Below are 22,211 nucleotides of genomic sequence, written 5' to 3'. Positions count from 1 at the left end.
GAATGAGTTAGAGTATATAAAGACCTTTGTAAACCATATAGTGCTATATAAATTATCAACTATTATTAGGATTTCTTGGTCCACACTTGTTGCCACCTACAACCTTCAAGAGACTATGTGACTATTTTGATGGAAGTGGATTTCTTTGACAAAGAGACCTAACTGAGTTTCAATTGATAAATGACGGACAAAAGCAGCTATACCCAAAGAAAGAACACTGGAAAACGAATGTGAACTATCTGCATTTTTGTTTTTCTTCCCGGGTTATTTATACCTTCTGAATCCAGTTCTCCCTATGCAACAAGAGAACTGTTCGGTTCTGCAAACATATATTGTATCTAGGATATACTACAACATATCCAACATATAAAGGACTGCTTGCCATCTAGGGGAGGGGTGGAGAGAGGGAGGGGGAAAAAATCGGAAAAGAAACGAGTGCAAGGGATAATGTTGTCAATATAAAGTAATCATTAAATAAAAAATTTTTTAAAAAAGAGACTATGTGACTTCTCTGGAAGACCTCTAACTTTATCCTCTCTTCTCTGTTCTGAATCCTGGATATTCTGAACCCCAAATCTTGACAGCAGTGGGTTTTACTAGAAAGAGCAACCACGGTTGTAGTACTAGTTCCAATCTTGGACAAGGCACTTCCTCACACTGAGTCTCAGTTTCTTCATATATAAAATAGGGAGATTAGATTAGATTATCTCAATGGTTCTTTATAAATCTAACATTATATGTGCCTATGATTATCCTTCCCAGAACTGGGTCCCTAAGATCACTCTCATTCCAGAATACAGTCATCTTCATCTCAGAAAAGGATGACTGAGGGTAACCCCTGACCTATGAAGAGAAGGATGATTTTGTAATCCATGGCTCAAGGATCTCCAAATACCAGATTCACAAAGACGAAGTCTAATTTAGGATCTGGGCCCTAAAGCAATTTTCACTTTTGGTTCATTTGCTCCTACCCAGATTTTCTCTGAGTCACCATATAGTAGTTTAAATATAGAATATGTCTAGGTTTCTTCAGATGAAGATAATCAAATCCCTAAGTATTATACAAACATTCAACGTAATAAATGCACGTCTGGTACAGGATAGTATTTATGTTATAACATAGAAAATATAAAAAATCACTCCAGCTTCTGGAATAAGAAGTCACTATTTGACAAAATTGCTGGGAAAACTGAAAAATATGTCAGAAAATAGGCACTGACATACATCTCACACCTCATACCATAAGGTCAAAATGGAAACATGATTTGAGAATACAGAATGATACTATAAACAAATTTGCAGAACAAGGGATAATTCACCTATCAGATCTTTGGAGAAGGGAAAAATTTATGACCAAAGAAGAACTAGAGAACATTATAAAAGGCAAAACGGACAACTTTGATTACATTAAATTAAAAGGTTTTTGCACAAACAAAATTATCAGAAATAAGATTAAAAGGGAAGTACAAATCTGGGGGAAAATCTTTATAGTCAGTATTTTTAAAAAGGTCTCATTTCTAAAATATATAAAGAACTGTGTTAAATTTATAAGAATACAAGTCATTCCTCAATTGATAAACGGTCAAAGGATAAGAACAGACAATTTTCAGATGATGAAATAAAGCCATTTCATATATATGAAAATATAAAAGTCTCACAGGAGTCCATAAATAAGCAGAAAATGCAAAAAGTATTCAAAGTAGCCTATAAGCTCTTCCAGAGTAAAATAAACTTGCAACCATCAGGCAATTCAAAGTATCCCAGAATGCTAAGCATTCCCTTCCATACATATAGTGCCACCATATGATCTGGACTCTTCCTGGAAGCCAAACACATTTTGGGACTTCTATGTAGACAATCCTCTTTTCATCAAATCTAAGCCCCAAAATTTGCTATTTAAATGGGGAGTAAAATATAGCTCTTCTGTAGCAGATGCTCTCTGTATAATACAGATCATGTGAATGTTCCTGTTCTTTCTCCAAAAGAATCCTTTTCTGGAAAATCTCCTTTTTTTCTTTCCAGAAGGCCTAATTTTCAATATTTGAATCTGGTAATACTCTGAAGGTAACTTCCAAGACTGATGATACTCAAGAAATATACCTGCCAACTAGAAAGCTAAAGGTTCATACTAACAAATTGAGGTTCAGGAACATTGTCCTTGCCCTTCCTTCTTGGTATATATAGGCAAGCTTATAATTATTTTTGCAAGAATTCTTGACACTCCACTATGGCCCCAGATGCTTCCATGTCTTGGACTGGGAAAGTCTGCTATCAGAAATTCTTCCCTCTGACCAAAGGAGCAACAAAGTTGTAAGTGAGCACCAGGACTTTTGTACTGTTTCTCATCTCTGAGGAGACTGGAATCTTTTATAGATGAAGAGAGAGAGAGAGAGAGAGAGAGAGAGAGAGAGAGAGAGAGAGAGAGAGAGAGAGAGAGAAGAATTTGTGAAACAACACTATCAGAATTGAGACTGTCACAGAGATCAGGATAAAGTGTTCTGCACAGGTATGTTCTGGAGTAGAAAGTATCAATCATATATTGGATGAGAAAAAAGTGAAAGCACTATATGTACACTGTGGTGTTTACTTCCTCTCTTTTTTCCAATGACCTTTCTTTTGCAGGCTTCCAGAGTGAGAGGGGAGAAGGCAAATGTATAGAGATAACAATTATTAGAGTCAGCAGGCCCAGAAGATAAAGTGACTGGAGTCCATCCAACACATCTGAAAAAGCAGAAGCAGAGACACGAGCTAAGAGTTCTGAGGAGAAAAAAGATCCAGAGTAGCAGAAACTAGCAGCCATTATGTATCCCATTTGGAGTGGTAAGATAGGAAACTGATTTTGACCACTGTCTTCACTGTCTCTAATTATGATCCTGAGAGAAGAATAAGAATCTGATTCCTTTCTCATGAGCCACAGACTAGGATGATCAGGATTTATCTTTGAGCCACATCTGGAAAGACAGCTGGGAGACGTTTTAGAAATTATCAGGAAAAGGATGTATTCACTCAGGAATATGTTATCTAGCTCTTTTTCAGTTTACTCTATTATGAATAATAAACTATACGATCATAACATTTCTCTAAATCTATGGATGTAGTCTGCAGTAAAATGGGAAGTGGAAACCTAGATGGCTTAATGAATAGAGTATTGAGTCTGGAGTCAGGAAGAACTGAGTTCAAATCTGGCTTTAGATATATAGTAGTTATATGACTGTGGATAAGTCACTTAACTCAGTTTCCTCATCTGTAATCTGAGTTGGAGAAGGAAATGGTAAACCACTTCAGTATCTTTGCCAAGGAAAATCCTAAAGGGGGACGTGACTGAACAACAAAAACCCATTTCATTCTCTAGATGATTAGACCAGCTAATGAGGAGTTAACCCAAACCACTAAACAAAAAAAAGTCCCTGTTATAGTATGAACTTTCTTGAGGTGGGGAGAAGGGTGGCAAGGATTGAGCATCCCTGTTGTTTGAAGGCTGCTGTCCATGTAGTGGCCTGTGCGGTTATTGCAGCCTCTCAGGATAGCTACCCAACCCAAGGGAGAATCTGAGAAGGCTGGCTGAGTAGCTCAGGTCGGATGCCATCTATAGATAATTTAACTATTATATACTCTTGCTAGATAATTAGCACACTGAGACACTTTCTTTCTGTAGCCTTATGGAGAATAGCATCAAATCACACAACTCAGAGAACCTTAAAAGTTGTGGTGAGGATAAGATAGAATGATATATGTAAAAATGTGTTGTGAACCTTAAAGCATATATAAAGACAACTATTTTTAAATTGAGCAATTTCACCAGTCATGCCCTTATTCCCCAACTTCCAGTAAAAATGCTGTAACAAAATGCTAGGCTTAAAGCCGCAATACTATTACATCTTACCTCCTGGGTGATCTTGGGCAGCTTAGTTTCTCTGGATCTTATTTTCTAATTATGTAAAATGAGGATGCTGAATTATCAGAGGTTCTCAAAGTGTGATCAGAAAATCTCTGATGGTTCCTTGAAACTCTTTCACAGAGTTCTTGAGGTCAAAATTAGGTTTATAATAATAAGATTTTTTCATTTCTAATATGTAAATATCAATAGAAAAAACCATATAAACAAAAGCTCCTCAACAATTTTAAGGTAAAATTTTATTTACCCTGTAAATTACTGTATAATTAAGTATAAAGACAATTTAAACATTTTTTTTATTTTTGAGTTCCAAACTTTCTCCCTCACTATCTTTCTTTCCCCTCAGTGAGTGAGCAAGCAATTTGATATAGGTTTGAAATTTAAATATTAGCATGGATGTTACAGTAATATATTACAAATATCATATACTATGAGCAGATGCTGTTTATACAGGATGTTCTAATATTAGGAAAACTATCATCACAATTGAACATAACAATAACAAAACCACCAGAAATCATAAAATCATCTCAACAGATGAAGAAAAAGCTTTTGGAAAAAATAAAACATCTTTTCTTATTAAAAACACGAGACAACATAGGAATGGAGTTTTCCTTCACTAACAGCAATTATTATGAGGACAACATAGAAGCCTTTCATATAACATCAGAGATAAAGCAAGGATGCACATTATCAACACAATTGTTCAATATTCTAGTAGAAATGTTAGCTATTTAATAATAAGGGGGGGGAAGAAATCGAAGGGACTAGAATAGGCAATGAGAAAACAAAACTATCTTTCTTTGAAGATAATGTGCTGATATATGTGGGGAATCCCAAAGAAGCAACTAAAAAACTAGTCGAAATGATTAATAACTTTAGCAAAGTTGCAGGATTTAAAATAAACTCATATCACCAGTATTTCTGTATATGACCAACAAAGTCCAGCAACAATAGATAGAAAGAAAAATTCCATTCAAAATAATGCAGACAATATAAAATACTTTGGGAGTCTATCTACTAAAACAAACTCAGGAATTATATGAACACAATTACATAACACTTTTCATACAGATAAAGTTAGATCTAAATAATTTTTTTAAAGGGAGAGAGAGAACTAATCAAGGACAAGTAGAAAAGATTAACAAACTCATAACAGCACACTTAACATTCAATATGGTAAGCATGATTTTATGATGAAAAACTAAAAAATGTTTCAAAATCCTGCGAACTCTTCCTAACTGACAATTGGACAAAGAATATATGACTAGGCAGTTTCTAAGGAAAAAATTCAAGTTATCAATAGTCAAAAAGAAAAAGAAACATTCCAAATTACTAATGAAGAAATATAAATTAAAAGCAACTGTGAGTTCTACCTGGAGATGGTCCTAGATAAAATGGGAGACCGTGGCCTTTTTAAGCTAAGATCTTCAACAGGTCTCAGTTTAATTGAGGCTGTACCCATTCAGTGACCATTCAGTGATTAAGACTAGATAGCAATGGAGGCAAAGAATCTCCTCTTTCACCTAGCCCAAAAAAATTCTAAATAAATAAATGAATGAATGAATGAATGAAGAATGAATGAATCTGGGAGGGGAAGATTCTCAGATTTTCTGGCCAAAGCAGAAGTAATTGTTATTTACATTCAACCTGAGTCAATCAGGACCTAAACGATGACCGAATGGGGCTTGGCCTAGGATTTTTTGGTAGCCAATTAGAGTCAGATTGGTTTTGATTTAAGGCCTGGTTCTTCAGAAAGAAATCTTACCAGTAAACTCCAAGGTATCTTGGGAGAGTTCAGAGAGAGTGCAAAAAATAAATAAATAAATAAATGCTTTTAAGAGCATCTGTAGGTAAGGAGATGATACCCTATGTGAAAGGAAGAAAGGAAGGAAGAAGGGACGGAAGGAAGGAAAGAAAGAAGGAAGAAAGGAAGAGAGAGGGAGGAAAGGAAGGAAGAAGGAAGGAAGAGAGGTAGAAAGGGAAGGAAAGAGAGAAGAAGGAAGGGAGGAAGGGAAGGAGGGAAGGAAGAGAGGGAGAAAGGTAAGGAAGAAGGAAGGAAGGAAGAGAGGGAGAAAGGGAATGAGTAATTTAAGGAGGAAGGAAGGAAGGAAGGAAGAAAGGAAGGAAGGAAGGGTTTGGGACAAAAAGACCTACCCAATTTGACCACTACCGAGATCACTCATAGAAAGCAGAATTATTTATTAGAATCTCGAGAAGCGGACCCCATCCTGGGCCATAAGCCAAATTTCACAGCAGGATAGGGCCAGAGCCTTGAAAATGCTTAGAGCTTTTATACATTTCAGACAAAGAACCTTCAAAATCCCACCCTCTATATGTTGTGATTGATCACATAAGTCTACTGTTCCCCTAGTTGGTCAATGGAATGTAGTAGACAAGGTGATATACAGCTTCTTCGGGCACTCCCTTCTTTGGACAATGGAATGTAGTCCAGGACTTATCTAAAATCACGGGACTCCGGAGAAGCCAAAACTGAGGCCTATAGGCTTGATCTACTTTAGCTAACAGTCTTTGATCAATATGTGCTTAATCTGTAAATTCTTCACCTTATCTCTCTATTCCACATAGAAGGAAGGAAGGAAGGAAGTCTTCCAATTAACCAATTGCAGGCCAGCTTTACTCAGATATCATGGCATCACCTCATGGTAATCTTCGAGAACGAAAGACAAACAATCTCTGAACAAAACATATTAATTAATTAAGCAATGTTATAAAAGAAAGAGAAAAAAAAATAAAGAAAAAGTATGCTTCAATCTGCATTCAGACTACCAGTTCTTTCTCTGGAAATGGACAGCATGTTTTATCATAAGTCCTTCAGAACTGTCTTGAATCATTGCACTGTTGAGAAGAGCTAAGTCATACACAGGTGATCATCTTACAATATTGCTGTTACTTTGTACATAGCAAATTTCACTTTGTATCAGCTTATGTAAATCTTTCTATCCTATTTACCCTTTCTTATAGCACAATAGGATTCTATTACAATCATATACCCACAACTTGTTTAGCCAATGAACAATTGATGAGCATCCCCTCAATTCTTATTTCCTTGCCAGGTTCTTAATTTTTAAGAGTGTAAAGGGAATCTGAGATAAAAAAACAAAAAGTTTTGCTTGCCATCTGGGGGAGGGGGTGGAGAGAAGGAGGGGAAAAATTGGAACAGAAGTGAGTGCAAGGGATAATGTTGTAAAAAATTACCTTGGCATGGGTTCTGTCAATAAAAAGTTATTTAAAAATAAATAAATAAATAAATTTGATAAACCATTGGACTGATAAGATCAGACCAGGTGGGGGCTGGGACAGTCCGGATCTCCTACTGGAATTAACTTCAATGGGGTGCTTTTTTGACCAGGATTTCTAATTGGATCAAAGGTTCTGGCAACCTGGAAAGATAACTTGTCTAGAGAGGATATGCCTTCCCCAGAAGGGGCTGAGAATCTGAAAGCGATCGCAGATCAAAAGGAAATACAGTTTTGTAAAGGAAACAGTTCCCTCCTGGAGTTGAATACAAAGGGATAATATCTTTAAAAAAAAAAAAAAGGATGAAATTAAATGGTAAGAGAAGAATATGCTGGGAGAAAGGGAAAGAAAAAAGTGGAATGGTGTAAATTATCTGCCATCTTTCTGGCTGCCTGCAATACAATATACAATACAATATCATACCATAATACAAGATTTAGCAGTTTCTACTTTAAAGAATTGGAGGCCTTAGAATATGAAATTCCATAGGGGAAAGAAGCTAGGATTACAATCAAGAAGCTTACCCAGAAAAACTGATTATTATCTTTCAAGGGGAAAAAGTATTCGGTGAAATAGAGGACTTTAAAGTATTATTGATGAAAAGACCAGAGCTGAATAGAAAATTTGACTTTCAAATACAAGACTCAAGAGAAACATAAAAGGCAAAAAGGAAAGAGAAATTATCTGGGATTTAAAAAGATTAATCTTTTAACATTGCTACAAGAGTAAGATGATACTTGTAACTCATAAGAAGTTTGTCATTATTAGAGAAGTTAGGAAGAGTATATGTAGACAGAGAACACAAATACAAATGTGAATTGCATATGAAGGGATGATTTTTAAAAAATAAAATTAAGGGGTAAGAGAGGAATATGTGGGGAGAAGGGGAAGGGGAAAAGTAGAATGGGGTAAATTATCTCATAAAAAAGAGGCAAGGGAGCAACTAGGTGGCCCAGTGGATGAAGCACCAGCCCTAAAGTCAGGAAGACCTGAGTTTAAATCTGGCCTCACACACTTAACACTTCCTAGTTGTGTGACACTAGGCAAGTCACTTAACCCCAATTGCCTCAGCAAAAAAAAAAAAAAAAAAAAAAGAGAGAGAGAGAACAAGAAAAACTTTTTACAATGCAAGGGAAGTGGGGAAGGTCAAGCAGATTCATCAACCCTTACTCTCATCAGAATTGGCTCAAAGACAGAATAGCATACACACTCAATTGGGTATCAAAATCTATCTTACTCTACAAGAAATAAGAGAGAAGGGGACAAAAATGGGGATTGGAAATAAAAGGGGGTGATAGAAGAGAGAGCAGCTTGGAGGATGAGTTGTCAGAAGCAAAACTTTTGAGATAGACAGGATGAATGAGAATAAGAATAAGAATAGAGAGGGAATAGAATAAACAGGAATAAGATGAAGGGAAATACACTTAGCAATAGAACTGTGAAAAAAAATTGAATCAAGTTCCTTTGATAAAGACTTCATTTCTCAAACATATAGAGAACTGAGTCACATTTATAAAAATTAGAGCCCCATTCCCAAATTGATAAATAATAAAAATATATGAACAATTTTCAGATGAAGTCATCAAAGCTATCTATGTGAAATAATACTCTCACTATTGATTGGAGAAATGCAAATTAAATAAATTCTGAGGTATTGATTGGCTAATAATTATATTGGCTAATATTAGATCTGTCTACCAAAAGAGATTAAAAACTATTTTTAAAAGAAAAAGATCTATATTACAAAAATATTTATAGCAACTCTTTTCTGGTATCAAATAATTGAAAATTAAGGGGATGCCCAGCAATTGGGGAATAGTTGAACAAATTGTGCTGTTATTATGAAATACTATTGTGCTATTAAAAAAATGAGTAGGATGTTCTCAAAAATCTGGAAAGACTTATATGAGCTGAAGCAAGTTAAATATACAATGTACAAAGTAACAGTAACAGCAATATTGTAAAATGATCAGCTGCAGATGACAGCTCTTCTCAGCAATACAATGATGCAAGACAATTCTGAAGGACTTATGATGAAACATACTATCCATTTCCAGAGAAAAAACTGATAGAGTCTGAATGCATATTGAAGCATACTTTTTTTTTGGCTGATGCAATTGGGGTTAAGTGATTTGCCCAGGGTCACACAGCTAGAATGTGTTAAGTGTCTGAGATCAGAGTTGAACTCAGATCCTCCTGACTTCAGGGCTGGTGCTCTACACTGCACCATCTAGCTGCCCCCTTGAAACATATTTTTTAAACGTTATTTTTCTTGAGACTTTTTTCACATATTATGGAAATATTTCAAATGACTACACATGTATAACCTATATAGAAGTACTTGCCTTCTCAGTGAAGGGCGCTTGAGAGGAAGGAAGGGAGAGAATTTGGAATTCAAAATTTAAAAAAAAATGTTAAAAATGTTTTTATATGTAACTGAGGGAAAATAAAATACTAAATAAGTTTAATAAAAGAAAAAAATAGGAAAAGAATAATGAAAAAAGTTAGTACAGGATTGTCTCTTCATCTGTGACCTATCTTGCACGTTTGCCCTACTATCTAAAATCACAGTTTTACCCAGGATTAGACAGAAATAGAAGGGGGTAATGAATAGAGGACTGGGTGGAGAGTTAGGAATATCTAAACTCAAATCAAGCCTTAATCACTTACTAGCTTATCTCTCACTAACAAGTCATTTAACCTCTGCCTGACTCAGTTTTCTTATGTGTAAAATGGGGGTGATAACAATAGCACTTTATCTCCCAGGGTTGTTGTGAAGATAAAAGGTGATATTTGTATAAAGCACTTTACACTTTACAAATAAAGTGCTTTACGAACCTTAAAATGAGATATAAATCTTCGGTATCATTATTATTGGTTGTTGTAATTTACTAAGTGCCTATTATGTGTCAGTCACTGCAACTAGATATAGATAAGATAAAGGCGGAATAAATTGGAGGTAATTAAGAGAGGGCAGACACTAGCTATAAGAATGATGGAGGAATGGCTTCTTGTAGAAGGTGGGACTTGAAGGAAGCCAGGAGGTGGAGACTACGGAGAGAATTCCAGGCTAGGGGAACAGATAGCCAATAAAAATGCGTGGAGTCAGGCGATGGAGTGTCTTGTGGGAGGAACAGAAAAGAGGCCCACGTCATTTTGAGTAAGGAAAGGAAGGGGAAAACAGTAAGGTATAATAAGATTGATAAGGTAGGGGAAAGGCAGTTTTTGAAGGGCTTTGAAATGCCAGAGTATTTTATATTTGATACTGGAGGTAATAGGAAGTCTCCGGTTATGATTGAAGAGGGTCGGAGAGACGACATAGCCAGACTTGCACTTTGAAAGATGCGTGGAGGATGGAGAGAAGTAAGGAAAGATTTGAGGCAGGCAGAACAGACAGCAAGGACATTGTAAAAGTCTAGGCGTGAGAAGCTGAGGGTATACTCCATGAGGGTGGCAAAGTCGAAAGAGAGGAGGAGCTGCGCAGAGATGTTAAGTTACAAAGGCAGAAATCACAGGATTTGGCAAGTGATTGGCTGGGGGCGCGGGGTGGGTGTAAGAAGTCCAGGAGGACCCGTGGGTTTCGAGCTTGGAGGACTGGGAGGATGGACGTTAATGCTTGCGACGTTAATGGGGACGTTTGGAAGAGAGGGAGGGACAGGAGTGGGAGGAAAAGATAAGTTCTGCTTTGGAATTGCTGAAATTGAGATGTTCACGGGACACGCAGTTTGAGAGGTCTACAAGGCATCTGGAGGTCGGGACTGGATAAACAGATCCGAGAGTCATCTACGTGGAGATAACAGCTGAGAGAGCTACAGCGATGTCTGTCGAGAGCGAACACAGGAGAGTCTGGGCCGTAACTGGCCCAGGTGCCGGAAATTTAAGCGTCAGGAGCGGACCGCAGGGACAGCTTCAGCGGTCCAGCATCTTCAGGGGTCCCCCGGAGGATGTCTGAAAGTGTCCAGGGAATCGAAGGGCAGAAGGGGCTTCTTTATCCCAATACCAGAACATTTGACAAGCTGTATACGTCTCAGCTGGGAGGTGGCCGGAATGGCCCCACCCCTTCCGGTGCCTCAACCAGTACGACGCTCATCATTGGTCGAAAGGACCGGAAGAGGCGGAGCCGCCGGGGAATTCGAACACCAGGAGGGTCCACCTCGGTGGAAGAGAAGTTGGGTGGGGGGGGCGGTCGCGGCGGCTGGGACGGCGGAGCAGAAACCCTAGGAGATGGCGGTAGCGGCTGCTGCTGCTGCTGCAGGTAGGGACGCTTGGGGCAACTGCGGCATAAGGATGACCATCCTTGTCTCAGCAGAGGTTTGCCTCTCGAGGTTATTTCTTTGCGGTTTCCCAGGCGGGTGAGCTGGCGGGATGGGGGATGGGAAGGTGGGGTCAGTCCCGCTGTGCAGGCGTAGGCGCAGGCGCGGTGCGCGCTGCTTCCGGCTTCCCCAGATCCTTTCCCCTGAGCTAAGGAGGAATAAGGATCCAGGTTTGGAATTGCTGGGATGGGAGAGGAGCAGAAAAGAGAGGACAGGAGGAAGAAGTGGGAAATGGATCTTCTCCACTGCCCAGAAACCCAAAGGAGGGATCTTTATATCTCCCCTCCCCCAAAAAAGAAAGCGAGATTAAGAAATTGGGAATCACGGATTAGACTAGAGCTAAAAGTGAGGTTGAGGTGGAGAAAGTACCCAATGAAGAACCAATTACTTGTCGGTTAGGAAGCAAATGAAGCCCCTGAGAACTCACTAATAGGGGAAACAGCAAATTGTATACAAATAAGATACATGCGGGTTAAATTGAAGATAATCAGTACGGGGAAGGCCACTGACAATCAATGAATGAAAACGAGGCATGGTCTGATAATTTTGTTGCTTCTATGAATAAAGCAAAATAGTTTATTTGTCGGGGTTTAAAGTTGTCACTTTAGAGGATTACTCTTCGGATCAGAGTGAGGAAAATAAATTGGAAGGAACCTTGCAAGCTAAACTAAAACAACCCCCTTCATTTTAGAGGTAAGGATCTGAGGCTCAGAATTTAAGTGAACTTAGCAAACACAAACAGTGACAGCCAGGATTTTGTTGTTTCTCTTAGAAACTCCTGGTTGTTAGGGAGTTTGACTGCAACCCACAGAAATGGAGACCTTTTCAGGTGATTGTCTTGAACCTTCCATTTCTACTGATCACCTGGAACATTTATATGCCACATCGTATAACTTAGTATTTAGTTATATTGTCAGTTGATGTTTATGGTTTTGTCAGTAGACAAGCATTTGTTAAGTGCTTGCTGTATTCCAGGCTTGTATATGCTTATCCACTCTAAAAACTTGATCTTGAGACCTGTAAGCATGATGAAAAGGATGATAGACTAGCTTAACATCAAGAAACTGATTTGATAGAATAGGCTCTTAATCTATAAGGTTTCTTGTATCGCTTAAAAACAAACAAAAAAACCCACACCTGACATTGACAGTGTCCAAAAGAATATTCCATTCTGCATCTTGGGTCCTTCATCTATTAAGAGGTGAATAGCAAGTTTCTTCATGAGTTCTGGTGGTCACATTTTCTAAATCTTGCAGAGTTGTCTTCCTTATATAAATTTATTTGCTCATTTCAATCAACATCAATTCAAAAAATCTCTCCAAAAAAAAAAAGAAAAAGAAAAAAAGGGGGGGGGGGCAGCCAGGTGGCACAGTGGATAGAGCGCCAGCCCTGAAGTCAGGAGGTCCTGAGTTCAAAACAATCTCCTGGCTGTATGACTCTGGGCAAGTCACTTAACCCCAATTGCCTGAGCAGCAAAAAACAAACAAACAAAAAAAACTCTCCAGATTTCTCTGAAACCATCCATTTCAGGGTGCTAAATAGTAAAACCCGAAGTCAGGAGAACCTGAATTCAAATATGCCTTAATCACTTAACCCCAATTGCCTCACTAAAAAGGAGACTGTGAGAGAAAGCAATCAATTATCCCTTTTATCATTTCTTAAAGCATAATAGATTTTCATCACATTTTTATACCATCACTTGTCTATCAATTTGGGAATGGATAGAAATTTCCTCGGTTTCCACTTCTTTACCACCACAAAGAAGGGCTATAAATGTTTTTTTGTACATTCCTACTAAGATTATGTTTTGTTCAGGACTAATCCTTCCTTTAATCTAGCCTCCTTCTCCCTTTTCCCACCTATTTTCTTTTGAATGAAAAGTACCCCTGTACCTAACTGTATCTGTGTATGTATGCTTTCTTTTGATCAGTTAAGTAAAAGTGAAGTTTAAGTTGTCAGCTGCTTCCCTTCAATCCTTTCCTACTTGTTTGTATAGACTTCTATTTATGCATCTTGATTATGTAAGAAAATTTTCCCTGACTTCCTTTTCCCTTTCTTGTATTACTCTTCCTTTCACTTTTTATTTGTTTTTTAAGATAATCAAGACAACAAAACTAATTCCTAGACCTTTTTTCATGACCCCTGATGATGAGAGGCTTCAGAGGAAAGTCTTTGGGGTTGTAATTTCTACTTTGTTGGATCCTGGAAGAAAGGGAGGTGAAAATACTTGGTAGTTTGGATTCTAGAAAAGGAAGAAAATAAAGATAAGGAGATTAAAAAGTTATGGACAAGGAGGACAACAAATTTTAAATAACCACTTTGAGCCAATTAACAATTACATTAATAAATATTTTCTAATTAGTTTTTCCCTTTGTTTTCCTATTTTCTTCATAAGGGGCAGTTCAGCAGAGTAAGATAAGCCATCTACAAAGCTTGGAAAACCCAAGTTCAAAGTCATACCTATAACACAAACCAACTATGTAACCTTGGGCAATTGATTTAATCTGATAATGTTCTAGTCTAGAAAATAGAAATCTTTAGCCACTACCCAGCTAGAGGTATGGTGAATAGAGCAGTGGACTTCAAAACTGGATTTCAAATCTTGTTTCTGCCACTTCCTAGTTTTTTCATCTGTAAATTAGGGGCAGTAATAGCACCTGCTTCACCAGATTGTTTTGATGGACCAAATAAGATGATTAAGTACTTAGCAAACTTTTAAATGCTTGCTATTTTTAGCTATTAATTTGCAGAGGAGGTACAAGCCTGTTTTGGTAAAGGAATTTCTTGTACCAATGAAGTTACAAATATATTATTTTTATTTTGTCCCCATAACCATTGCACAAAGTGGAAGGGTGAAATTGAGGGGAAGTGACTTGCCTAAGTTTACACTTTTTTAAAAATTTCTCAAAAGGGTTGGGATGAATCAAACTCTTGAGCATGTATTTTGTGGTGAATAAGGGGCTTCATTCAGGAACCTATGAATCCATCCTTCTTGGTGCTTACTAGCTCAGAGAAGGAAAACCATGACTTTTTCATTTCCTAACACATTAATGTCTAATGATTTTACACAGCAGTTTCTCCACTATGATGATGTATACAGAGTGTTTTGATTTCCTTTTTCTAGATGAGGAGAGTAAAACTCAAAAGAGGTGTTATTGCTTGTTACATAGCTACTGTCAATCAAGATTTGAATCTAGGGGTAGCTAGTTGGATAGAGCACCAGCCCTGAAGTCAGGAGAACCCGGGTTCAAATCTGACCTCAGTCACTTAACACTTCCTGGCTGTGTGCTCTGGGCAAGTTACTTAACCCCAATTGTCTCAGGGGAAAAAAATATTTAAATCTAGTCCTAATTCCAAAATGCTATTTTTCTGCTACATCACACCTGCATTCAATAAAACTTCACTAAAGATCTAACCAAATTTCCTCATCCATAGTTGGAACACAAACTCTGATAGATTCTGCCAAGCTGATATGCGAAATAGGATATACCAACCAAGGTAGCCAAATTCAGAGACATTGCTAGAATAGCCATAAGAAAGATAAATTTTATTTTGATCACAGTAATCTTATATAGCATTTGTTACATTACAGAATGGTTATAATTTGCTTTAGATTTACCTGTGTCAATTAAATTTTGTATTTTTCAAGTTAAAAGTATTACTTTAAATTTAAAACACTGCATGGAAGTGCCCAACTGTGTGCTAACCACTGGAGATACAAATACTGAGAGAAGACCTTGCTCTCAAAGAGTTTGTAATCTAATATGGGAAGACAAAACACAAAACAAAGCTGAAAAGTAAGGTGAGGAAGAGTCAAAAGGTGAGACTGGTGAAGCCAAAGATGACCAAAATGAATGTATAAATACAAGATCCTTTCTCCCCCATGGACCCTTGGGATCTTTAAGAGGTGAAAGACACATCAGACCATTTTATTCCTTCTTATTAACTCTCAGGCAATGTGAGTTAGTGGAAGAAGCATTAAATGCTAAATTATAAAACCTTCGTCTGAATTCTGATACTTAATAATTTTTTATTCCTGTAAATATGGAAAACATGAAAATATTTGCATTGCCTATCTCACAAGATTCTAGTAAAGCTCTAATAAGATGACAGGCATCAGAGTATGTTTTAGATTACAAAATGCTGTATAAATATATTGTAAGCCATTTTAGTGGGAGTCAGAAATATGGAATGGTATGTCTATGGGATTATTTGTGAATGCATATTTAGTAATTCTGTTAGGAAGATAGTGTTAAGTATTTATCATCCATAATTATTTGTAGTATACACTTGCACACTAGAAGTTACAATTAATGATGATGTTTCTCTTGTTAGTCCTCATCTCTGTTATCCAGCTGTTGAAATTTTTTTTTCATTATTTAAAGATTGTTACCCACTGGAGAGAAGGCATTTCTGATTTTACTTAGTCATCAACAGGGAGTCTAATTTTTATATTTTTGTAGTCATAGAATCTTAGAATTGGAATGAGCTTTGGATTTCAATGTTAGAACACATCTTCTTTGTAAAATTGGTGAGAGATTGTGAGTATGGAATATGTGGAATGTTGTCAGACTTGATTATTTTGTTGGTGGCTTATCCTAGTACTCACAGTCCAGTGTCCCTGCTGCACCATGCTGCCCAGCTTCTGACCAAGGGAACTAACAGAATGATATAAAATAATCATGTGTATTCCAGTAACATTCTGTGCTATCACAAGGAAAGGAGATAGGTGTGTTGGAAAGAAAACTGGAGTTAGATGCTGCAGGACAATGAAGCAATTTGCAGAGAGCCAGACTGCTAGATCTTCTGACTAGACCTCTCATGACTGCTGACTACTAGTTGTATAACAGTTGGCAAGTCATTGTCAAATTGCTCCATGTTTCCTCATCTATATATTGTTAAGTTATAGTGCCTCCTTTTTATTATGAATTTTAATACCAAAGATAAACACTTCAGCGTATAAAGGGGAGTAGATTAAAAAATTGAACTGTTTCATATATTTCAGCCACTGCCTTCCTTTCATGTAATTCCCAAATCTATATTTCTTGTTCTGACCCTCTCCTGAGTCCTAGATAAATATCTTCAATGCCTTTTGGACATCTTCACCTGGATGTCCCAGTGGCTTCTCAATTTGGATATGTAAAACTACAATCAGCTTACTTTCCTGTCTTCCTCTGTTGCTGTTACTGACATCTTTCTAATTACTCAGGCCTGAATCCTCAATATCAACTTAGATTTTTTCCTCTCCTTCATTCTTCATATTATAAAAAAAATTAAAGTTAAAAAATAAGTAAATAAATCCTGCATTCTGCTTCCCCAGGCTATCCCAAATTAGGTTATTTTCTATCTTAACATAGCTTTTTCACCTTATTTCCCACTGTGCCTCTATTTGTTTTACTCTGCAAACTGCTCTCTTCTATTGACTATTCCCCAAATGTATCTTATACTTTTATAATTCTCTAAACTCTACATATATGTTTAAATTTCAGAACATGGAGAAATCTTAGAGGTCACACAGGGTAAACCCTCAGGAAGAGATCCAAAGAGGACATGGTGATTCAGCAAAAGATCAAAAGGCAAGGTGCTAGGAGAAAACATTAAATCTTAGTATATATTCTCTTCTTCAGGTGCTACACGTAACCAGCTGAGCAAAGGCAGAACCAGCCGGCGCCCTGCTGCAGCACGAGTTCGTGTGGCTGTGAGACTTAGGCCTTTTGTGGAAGAGGACAGCAGTACCAGTGAGAGCTCTTGTGTCCGGGGCCTAGACAGCTGCTCCTTGGAAATTGCCAATGGAAGAAATAGTCAGGAGACACTCAAATACCAGTAATGGCCCTGGCCCCCTTTCATTATCTCACTGCTTCAGAATCCCTAGTATCCTTACATTGACATCTACTATGGGGACTGCTTTGCTGATCATGTTTATTGCTGTTCTTCATGTACATGTCCCTGCTATCATATCCCATCTCTGTGCTCTAAATCCAATACCCTCTTCCTTTTATAGTTTTAACTAGCTTATCCTACTCCCATATTTCTGCTTTACAGGTTTGATGCCTTTTATGGGGAAACAAGCACTCAGCAGGACATCTATGTTGGCTTTGTCCAGCCCATCCTGCGCCACTTGATGAATGGACAGAATGCCAGTGTGCTTGCCTATGGTCCAACAGGCGCAGGTTAGGGAAGAGTAGAATGGATCCAGGGCTTTGTGCAGATGGCAAGAAGAGACAATAAGGCTGTCGGAGAGCCAGTAATTTTACTGTTTCTTCTTGTCTTCTTCCTACAGGGAAGACATATACAATGTTAGGCAGCCCAGAGCAGCCTGGAGTTATCCCTCGTGCCCTCAAAGACCTCTTGCAGCTTACCTGGGAGGAGGGTGCTGAAGGGCGACCCTGGGCCCTTGCTGTCTCCATGTCCTATTTGGAAATCTACCAGGAGAAGGTGAGAGTCAGGAGAGATTAAGGTAGGAATTTGAGGCCTAAACCTTTGGGACAGATAGGAGAATTCAAGAAGGATCTCTTGAGGAAACAGAAGGAATGGTTGAGTGGGAAACTCGAGATCTTGTTAGAGAAAGTGGCTTAGGATGGCAGTGAGACCCAGCTGTCAGATTGCTACATATAAGGCATTATGCCTTGTTTCTTTGTTTCCTAGGTATTGGACCTGCTTGCACCAGCTTCAGGGGACTTAGTGATCAGAGAAGATCGGTGGGGGAACATCTTGATTCCTGGGCTCACCCAAAAACCCATTGCTTCCTTCACTGATTTTGAGCAACACTTCCTACCAGCCAGCAGAAACCGGACTGTAGGAGCCACCCGGCTTAACCAGCGTTCCTCTCGAAGTCATGCTGTGCTTCTGGTCAAAGTGTGTTTGGAGAGAAAGAGACTCAAATAGTGTTGTCACTATGTTGGGAATGGGGAATCCATCTGGGTTTTGGATGGGTGGTAAGAAGTAGAGGCAGCACAGAAAAAAAAGATGACCCAGAGTTAGGCCTCTGAACTTTTGTTCATTCAATAACCTTTCATACACAGGTGGAACAGCGGGAACGCATGGCCCCATTCCGGCAGCGGGAAGGAAAACTCTATTTGATTGATCTGGCTGGTTCAGAGGACAATCGTCGTACAGGCAATCAGGGCTTGCGACTGAAGGAGAGTGGAGCCATCAATGCCTCCCTCTTTGTGCTGGGCAAGGTGGTAGATGCATTGAACCAGGGCCTGCCTCGTGTTCCCTACAGAGACAGCAAGCTTACCCGACTATTGCAGGTCAGGTGGCTGTGGGACATAAGGGTCTCCTGGGATTCTCATTCTAAAAACATAAAAAGAAGACACTGATTTCTTCTTGAGGATCAAAGTTTCTCAGTCGTATTAAAAACCCCTTTTATTTGTATGACACTTTATATTTTTACTTTCTTGAAGCTCACAGTAACTATTAAGATAAGTGGGTCAAATGGCATTCCTATTTTACAGGCTCAGAGATAAGGTAACTTGTCCAAAGTCAAAAGTATGTTGTAAACAGTAAAACAAGAATAGAACCCAACCAAGTCTTTTAACTTGCAAGCCTGTGTTCTTTCCATTACACCAAGTCGAGGATTGAGAATGACTAAGCTGTAGAAATGGCAGCTGTATCTTTGGAAATAGGGGTGGACTGTGGTTGAAGGTAGGTGATACCTAGGTCCTGACTTACATTCCCTGTCTTTCATAGGACTCTCTCGGAGGTTCAGCCCACAGTGTGCTAATTGCTAATATTGCTCCAGAGAGGCGCTTCTACCTTGATACAGTCACATCACTCAACTTTGCCTCCAGGTCCAAAGAAGTGATCAACCGGCCATTCACTCATAAGAGTTTTCAGCCTTCTGGTGAGAGAGGTATGGTAGGAGAGAAGGGGACAAGGAAAGAAAAGGATCTTAAGGAGCAAGTATTATGGTCTTGCTGAGGCTATTGGAACAGAGATAGATGGATATGATATCCTTTTCACCATGTAACTTTTATCCCAGTGAAGTTGGCCCAAAAAGAATTGATAGACCCTCCAGAAGCGAAGAGGGCCAGAAGCCAGGAAGAATTGGAAGATGGGACAAGTAGTCCAGAGCCCCCACCTACTTGTCCGAAACTCAGGTGAGATAGAAGGGATGGGATATCCATTTGGTCCTCCCTCCTTCAAATATCCTCTCTCCCACATATCAATGATGTGTTCAGGGCAAGTTTCTACCTAAATAAGAACAATTCAATTAGAATTAGTATATATACAAGCGGATATATTTGATTCCTAAAGCTGTGTAAAATATTCAGAAAACATGTGCAATGTTGTGGCTATCTGCATTTTCAGTCGTTAGAAAAGGATTTGAGCTATGGCTTTGAAAAATTACCCCAAATTTCTTTATTTCTGTCCTGCCCTGCCATGATAGCTAGATAGTGAAAATAACATTCTTAAGTCTGCTGTCTCAAGCAGCATTCAGGGATTGGTCTGGGTACAAGTTCCATCCAAATTGACAGTTAAAGATATCAAATCCAACAACTTTTTCCATGGCTTATCTACATGGCAAAGCCATCTAGACTAGACTACATATCAGAATGTGACTTTGCTGAGAATGCATCTGATCCTAATACATGAGCTAGTTAAGGACAGAGGAAGAATTTGAGAACATTGAATTTGGGGGGAAATGCATATAGAAAAAGACAAGTTTAATTTTTACTTTAAAAATGAAAGGAAAAAAAGAACCTTGCATAATAAACTGCATAAGGCCTTCAGAATCTTGGATCTAGTGTTTTTGACACTCAGATTTGTTGTACTTACTGAGTTGTGAGAAAATGGAGAATTGAGCTATGGGAGGTAGTTGGCTATTAAATGATGAAAGAGAAAGAAGGAAAAAGTGAAGCCTTTATCCTCTTAGCCCCCTGAAGCAGCTGAACACTCTAGAACCAGCTGTGCAAGAGCGCCTGCTAAACCTAGACCGAATTCTGGATTCCCGGGGGAGCCAAGGAGCTTCAATTTTAAGCACACCACGAAGAGAGCGAACAGCCTTAGAAAAGGCTTTAAAAGAGAAGGACTCAGAGATTCAGGTACAGATCAGAGAAAATTCAAGGTGGAGTTGAAGCTTTCCTTACCTCTGTGTCCTGTTATGTGTTTCCATCTTACCCTCACTAGCTCCCTCATCCTGGACCTTTTTTGACACAGACTTGTTCTGTCCCTTGAGAAACAAACCTAATCAGTCCTTCGGGTGTTTGACACTAGATCACCCTTATCCTTCATTTATTCCCACAGAGGCTGAAGGAAAAGTATAAAGAGCTGGAAGCCAACAGACTGAATCAGAGGCCCAAAGAACTGGAGGAAGAGAATGATTCCCCGGCCCCATCAGGTCCTCTTCCCCTGGGGACCCAAACAGTGCCTATGACTAAACCTCTGAATAGAGTTGTACCCTTCAGGCTAAGTAAGGACTCTTCTGGATGGGGAAGTTCTGAATGGGGCAAGGGAAACTGAACTGCTTTGACCCTATTGCCTCCAATCCTCACCTTTAGTTCAGGAGCAGGCAACATCTCAAAGCAAGACCAACATCCTGCAGAAAGACAGCCGGAAAAGGAAGGTAAGGCAATCTGGAAGTTTGTGTGCTTGGGCCTGTGAAGTGTGAGAAGCCAAGACACCTTGTTTGGCAAACCCTTGACATTCAACTCTCTATGGACATGAGTTAGCCCCCAATTCCAGAGGCTAGTATCTAGTTAATGGAAGTGAAAAATGTCAATACAAATAAATAAATAAATAAACACTAGCCAAGGGCTGTGATAAAAGTAGAGATCTCAGGAGGTGGGACATAAATAATTGCCAAATGGGAGGTACTCTCAAGTGCCAAAGGAGCTCAGGGAAGGGAGAAAGCAGAGTGGGCTAGACCAGCCTGTTCTCCAAGGTTTCATGGAGGGTGGTTCTTGAAGGATGAGTTGATTTAGGATAGGTCTGAGGCTGGGGTGGGAATGGATGGGGTGTGTTCTGGCAATAATCAACCCCTACGCCAGAGAAGAGTGGGATAGAAAGGGAAAGGGAGGCTGAAGCTGGCCAGCCCCTCCACGTGGTGCTGGCTGCCTACCTGCAGCCTGCAGGGAGCCCCAGGAGATCCCCCACATACCCTCCTCTCTCCGTCCGGCCGCAGCCCGAACCGCTCTGCGGGCAGCAGGAGGAGCCGACCGAGGGGCTCCGCACCACCTTGGCGCTGCTGCAGGTGCCTCCGGACCTACTGGCGGAGAGCCGCAAGAAGATTCTGGGCCTGCTCAACACCGGCTCCGCTAAGGAGCTTCGGAGGCTGCAGCGTATCGGAGAGAAGAAAGCCCAGCTTATCGTGGGTTGGCGGGAATTGCACGGCCCCTTTGCGGAGGTGAGGCGGGGGCCGGCCTGGGAGGAGGAGGAGGAGAAGGAGGGGGAGGCGAGCCTGTTGGAGCAGGGTGATGCTCTTCTCTACCGCAGGTGGAGGACCTGGGGCGAGTGGAAGGCATCTCCGAGAAGCAGGTGGCCACCTTTCTGAAGGTACTGTAGAGTGCTGGGCAAGGATGGGGGCGGCTGGGCCGGGCAGCGGCTCTAATATCCTTTACTCTCCTTTCCCAGGCCAACATCCTAAGCTTCGCTGCCGAGTGCTTCAGTGCCTTGCCTCGGAGGGATGCCTGAGCGCCGCCGCCTGTGGACCCGAGCAGCCCCTGCATTCTGTCCGTGTTTTACGGGAGGGGGAGGGAGGGTTTTGTAAATAGAGTGTTTTGTCCAGTCGCCTCTGCCTG

At 39.6% G+C, this 22,211-nt stretch overlaps 1 protein-coding gene and 1 long non-coding RNA gene across 2 annotated transcripts; one reads left to right on the top strand and one right to left on the bottom strand.

Annotated features, from left to right (window-relative positions):
* The first annotated feature begins 10,311 nt into the window (after nt 1-10,311).
* KIF22 (kinesin family member 22) lies at nt 10,312-22,200 on the top strand. The gene is made up of 14 exons (XM_051989291.1): nt 10,312-11,411; nt 17,097-17,292; nt 17,512-17,639; nt 17,750-17,904; nt 18,115-18,324; nt 18,492-18,722; nt 19,162-19,324; nt 19,454-19,571; nt 20,348-20,516; nt 20,719-20,884; nt 20,973-21,037; nt 21,596-21,817; nt 21,907-21,966; nt 22,045-22,200. The coding sequence occupies exons 1-14, from the start codon at nt 11,381-11,383 to the stop codon at nt 22,102-22,104; spliced, it is 1,974 nt and encodes a 657-aa protein (XP_051845251.1). The 5' UTR covers nt 10,312-11,380; the 3' UTR covers nt 22,105-22,200.
* On the bottom strand, nt 17,372-17,923 carry LOC127556345 (uncharacterized). Its single transcript, XR_007952437.1, has 2 exons — nt 17,829-17,923; nt 17,372-17,743 (listed from the first exon to the last, which is right to left on the bottom strand). It is a non-coding gene; the product is annotated as an uncharacterized LOC127556345 (long non-coding RNA).
* Nucleotides 22,201-22,211: the final 11 nt, after the last annotated feature.

Source organism: Antechinus flavipes, chromosome 1, assembly GCF_016432865.1.
Source record: "Antechinus flavipes isolate AdamAnt ecotype Samford, QLD, Australia chromosome 1, AdamAnt_v2, whole genome shotgun sequence".
In the NCBI taxonomy this organism is placed as follows: Eukaryota; Metazoa; Chordata; class Mammalia; order Dasyuromorphia; family Dasyuridae; genus Antechinus; species Antechinus flavipes.
The sequence above is the reverse complement of the archived record's forward strand: the minus strand, read 5'-3'. Positions and strand labels throughout refer to the sequence as shown.